Consider the following 5276-nt stretch of genomic DNA (forward strand, 5'->3'; position numbering starts at 1 on the left):
AAGTCCATGAATACCACAGGTGCATTCGTCAATCCAAATGGCATCACGATAAATTCATAGTGACCATATCTCGTTCGAAAGGCCGTCTTTGGTATATCTTCTCGTCGGACTCTCAACTGATGATATCCGGACCTTAAGTCCATCTTCGAGAATACACCGGCTCCTCGAAGTTGATCGAATAGGTCATCTATCCTTGGCAGTGGATATTTGTTCTTGAGAGTCATCTTGTTCAGCTCCCGATAATCGATACACATTCTCATCGATCAGTCTTTTTTTTTTACAAAAAGCACGGGCGCGCCCCACGGTGAAACACTGGGTCTAATGAAACCTAGGTCCATAAGATCTTGGAGCTGTATCTTGAGTTCTTCTAACTCTTTAGGCGCCATTCTGTATGGTGCCTTGGACACAGGTGCCGACCCTGGTGCTAGGTCGATTGTGAACTCCAATTGTCGATCTGGCGGTGGTCCAGGCAATGCTTCGGGAAAAACGTCCGGAAATTCACGTACAATGGCTACGTCTTCCATTTTCCTTTCTCCTTTCTCCTCTCCTTGTAGATAGACGAGATAAGCAAGATGTCCTTTCCTCACCATCGTACTAGCTTGAAGCGCGGAGATGATAGAGATTCACCGGTTCATCGAGATTCCATAGTACACGATGGGTTCCTTTCCCGGGGTTTGTAGAGATATCTGTGTCTCCTTACAATGAATCGTCGCAAAGTTCGAGGTTAACCAATCCATTCCTAAAATTACGTCGATGTCCCCGATCGCCATAACTTGCAGATCATGAGCGACTATCTTAAGGCCTCCCATAACAATTTCTACGTTCGGGCATGTTCGTGAGATTTCTATTGTCCCACCCACTGGTGAAGACACTACCATCTTATGTTCAGATTTGCTAACAGGCAAGCTCAAAGTATCCACACACAAATCAGATATGAATGAATGCGATGCGCCCGTATCAAACAACACAACGATAGGAGTGTCGAGTACTCTTCAACTGCATCGGGGCCAAGTACTCTTCTCTCGCCAACTTCGTCCCAGTAGAGCGGGGATCTACACTTCCTCCCGTACAAGGCTTCGTATGGCGCCATGTTTATCGTTGCCTGGAAGCTGTTGTTGTAGGCGAATTCGATCAGTGGTAGTGCGGACTCCCAACTTCCTCCGCGGTCCAACACCACGGCTCTCAACATGTCCTCGAGGGTTTGGATCGTTCTTTCGGACTGCCCATCTGTCTGCGGGTGAAAAGCGGTGCTAAAATTCAAATGAGTTCCTAGCTCACGTTGTAGGCTGATCCAAAATCATGATGTGAACTTTGGGTCACGGTCAGACGTGATCGTCACTGGGACTCCATGCAGTCACACTATTTCCTTTATATACACTTGAGCTAGCTTGTTTGATCCATAGGTTATGGGTATCGGTATGAAGTGTGCACTCTTGGTGAGTCGATCTATAATTACCCATATGGCAGTATTCACTCTTTGCGTTTTTGGCAGTGCTGTCACAAAGTCCATGGCGATGTGTTCCCATTTCCACTCGGGGATTTCTAGTGGTTGCAACTTTCCGTACGGTCGTTGAGGGAGAGCCTTCACCTGTTGGCAGGCTAAGCAGCGCTCCACGAAGGCCGCTATATCCCTCTTCATACCGTTCCACCAAAAGGACTTCTTCAAGTCTTGGTACATTTTCGTACTTCCTGGGTGGGCGGTGTAAGGAGTCTCATGTGCTTCGCTCATCACTTCGTTTTTGAGCTCCTCGTTGTCCGGCATGCATAGTCTTCTTTTGAAGGTAAGAGCGTTGTCATCTTCTTCACTAAAGTTTCCAGATTCGCCGGTTCGCACCTCTACACGTATTTCCTCTAGTTTCGCATCCATCCGTTGAGCTTCTATAATTCTCGACCTTAGGTTAGGTTCAACAACTAAAGTGGCAATTCGCGCTTCCACCGTTTCAGGTGCTCTCACTACCTCCAAACGCATCTTACTAAACTCGCGGACCAGGCTTTCTTCGTTGGTGAGAAAAGTGGCCAGTTGGGGATGGCTCTTCCGGCTCAAGGCATCTGCCACTACATTTGCCTTGCTGGGGTGGTAATTGATGCCACAATCGTAGTCTTTCACCAATTCGAGCCATCTTCGTTGTCGCATGTTTAGTTCCTTTTGCTCGAAGAAATATTTCAGGCTTTTGTGGTCCGTAAAGATCTCACATCGAACTCCGTAGAGATGATATCTCCAAATCTTTAAGGTGTGTACCACTGCTGCTAACTCCAAATCGTGGTTTGGATAGTTCAACTCGTGCGGCCTCAATTGCCGGGATGCGTAAGCAATCACCTTGTTGTTTTGCATCAACACACATTCAAGTCCCACCTTCGAAGCGTCCGTGTATACCACGTAGTTCACTCCAGGTTCTGGCACAGCTAAGATCGGTGCACTAGTTAGCTTTTTCTTCAAGAGTTAAAAACTTGCCTCGCACTCGGGAGTCCAATTAACTTTCACCCCCTTCTTGAGTTGTTGTGTCATGGGTCTCGCTATCTTGGAGAACCCTTCTATAAACCTTCGATAGTATCTCGCCAAACCTAGGAAACTCCGAATCTCGTTTGGTGTTGAAGGTGCTTTCCACTGTTGCACCGCCTCAACCTTAGCGGGATCTACTCAAATTCCTTCTGTCGACACGATGTGACCAAGGAAATTTACTTCCTTAAGCCAAAACTCACACTTACTGAATTTTGCGTACAACTTCTTGCTCCTCAAAGTCTCCAAGGTGATTCGCAGATGTTCCTCGTGCTCCTTCTCATTCTTCGAGTAAACTAGTACGTCATCTATGAACACCAAAACGAACTTATCCAAGTACTGATGATACACTCGATTCATCAAGTCCATGAATACCACAGGTGCATTCGTCAATCCAAACGGCATCACGATAAATTCATAGTGACCATATCTCGTTCGAAAGGCCGTCTTTGGTATATCTTCTCGTCGGACTCTCAACTGATGATATCCGGACCTTAAGTCCATCTTCGAGAATACACCGGCTCCTCGAAGTTGATCGAATAGGTCATCTATCCTTGGCAGTGGATATTTGTTCTTGAGAGTCATCTTGTTCAGCTCCCGATAATCGATACACATTCTCATCGATCAGTCCTTCTTCTTTACAAAAAGCACGGGCGCGCCCCACGGTGAAACACTGGGTCTAATGAAACCTAGGTCCATAAGCTCTTGGAGCTGTATCTTGAGTTCTTCTAACTCTTTAGGCGCCATTCTGTATGGTGCCTTGGACACAGGTGCCGACCCTGGTGCTAGGTCGATTGTGAACTCCAATTGTCGATCTGGCGGTGGTCCAGGCAATGCTTCGGGAAAAACGTCCGGAAATTCACGTACAATAGCTACGTCTTCCATTTTCCTTTCTCCTTTCTCCTCTCCTTGTAGATAAACGAGATAAGCAAGATGTCCTTTCCTCACCATCGTACTAGCTTGAAGCGCGGAGATGATAGAGATTCACCGGTTCATCGAGATTCCATAGTACACGATGGGTTCCTTTCCCAGGGTTTGTAGAGATATCTGTCTCTCTTTACAATGAATCGTCGCAAAGTTCGAGGTTAACCAATCCATTCCTAAAATTACGTCGATGTCCCCGATCGCCATAACTTGCAGATCATGAGCGACTATCTGAAGGCCTCCCATAACAATTTCTACGTTCGGGCATGTTCGTGAGATTTCTATTATCCCACCCACTGGTGAAGACACTACCATCTTATGTTCAGATTTGCTAACATGCAAGCTCAAAGTATCCACACACAAATCAGATATGAATGAATGCGATGCGCCCGTATCAAACAACACAACGATAGGAGTGTCGAGAATTTTGCCCATACCTGCCAGGTTTCTATTTTCTTGATTCCCTTGTTCGATCTTGGGTTGGTTCCGACTCAAGGCATGTGCTCTAGCCTGAGAGGGAAGTCTTTGGCGGTAGGGCTGCTGCTATCGCGGAGGTTGGTCGCGGTTTCCCCTTGGTTCTATTTGCGGCGCCCTTGGCTGTATGCGGGGTCCTTGAGTGTTCTGCCTCGACTCCGTTGCCACCCTCTTACTAGGACACTCTCTAGAGAAGTGGCCGCTTCCCCCACAGTTAAAGCACTTAGCAGTGCTCTGGATTCTACACTCTCCAAAGTGATACTTGGAGCACACGTTGCATTGGGGTGGCTTGGGTCAGAAGTCGCCTCTCTGGTTAGATGAGTTTTGACCTCTCCCATACTGCGGTTGGTTCGAGGTGTGCTGATACCTCTTGTTGTCATATGGGATTCTGTTTCCCTCCCACTTCCTCTTCTCTCGGGAGTGGTGTGGTGGAGGTGGTGCCAAAGCGGTGTTATCCTTCACCCTCTCCTGGGGCATAGCTGCCTCAATGTCTAGTGCAAGGGCCAAAGCTTCCGCGTAGGGTAGTTTCCCACGACTAGCCAACGACATTCTTATCTCAGGCCTTAGTCCTCCACGGAACTTTTCGGCCAGCTTTTCATCGGTATCGGCTTGATCAGGTGCATATCGAGTCATGCTGCTGAGCGCACGATCATACTCGGTCACAGTCATGCGCCCTTGGGTCAGGTTGTAGAATTCAGACGTCTTCGCCTTCCGATAGCTTTTGGGTACATACTTATCGTATATCTCTGTCTTGAAACCCTCCCAAGTCATTCCCGCTGCTTGCTCTCGGGGCATTGTCTTCATCCGTGTGTCCCACCAAAAGTCGGCAACCTCGGTTAGCTGGTAGGTCACACAAGTCATTCGTTCTCTATCGTTGCACCCCAAGATTGCGAAAATGCGCTCTAATGAGCGTATCCAAGATTCGGCCATGGCTGGCTCCCCCATTCCATCAAAGACGGGAGGTTTCTGACTTAAGAACAACTTTACGATCTCACAGTCAACCGGAGGTGGAGAAGGTGGTGGTGGAGGAATGGGTTGTGTCACACTTCCTTCTACCGTCTAAGGGATAGGTTCCGGGTTCTCACGTCTTACGTTGCGTCTTGGCGACATTCTAATTTATCACAAGAATTACTATTATGCATTTATTCGAAATCCCAAGAATAGTTGTGTGGTTTTGGTGGAATGGAATCAAGGGACAATTACATCATAGAATAACAAGGAGCTTTTGCAAGACAAGGTATCGAAATACAACTTCACAAATGATAGTAAGGGAGCAATCATGGAACGGTATAGCAAGAGGCAATTGCATCACAAGGTCGCAAAAGAGTGATTGCTCAACAAGATAGTAAAAGATAGGAGACAATTTGTACAATAGAGTGGA

At 47.2% G+C, this 5276-nt stretch overlaps 1 protein-coding gene across 1 annotated transcript; it reads right to left on the bottom strand.

Moving 5' to 3' along the window:
• Nucleotides 1-2793: 2793 nt before the first annotated feature.
• LOC121776793 lies at nt 2794-4840 on the bottom strand. The gene is made up of 2 exons (XM_042173959.1): nt 4358-4840; nt 2794-2805 (listed from the first exon to the last, which is right to left on the bottom strand). Exons 1-2 carry the CDS (start codon nt 4838-4840, stop codon nt 2794-2796), a joined length of 495 nt encoding a protein of 164 aa, XP_042029893.1.
• Between the last annotated feature and the right edge of the window lie 436 nt (nt 4841-5276).

The sequence above is a fragment of the Salvia splendens genome, chromosome 2 (genome assembly GCF_004379255.2).
Source record: "Salvia splendens isolate huo1 chromosome 2, SspV2, whole genome shotgun sequence".
NCBI lineage: Eukaryota > Viridiplantae > Streptophyta > Magnoliopsida > Lamiales > Lamiaceae > Salvia > Salvia splendens.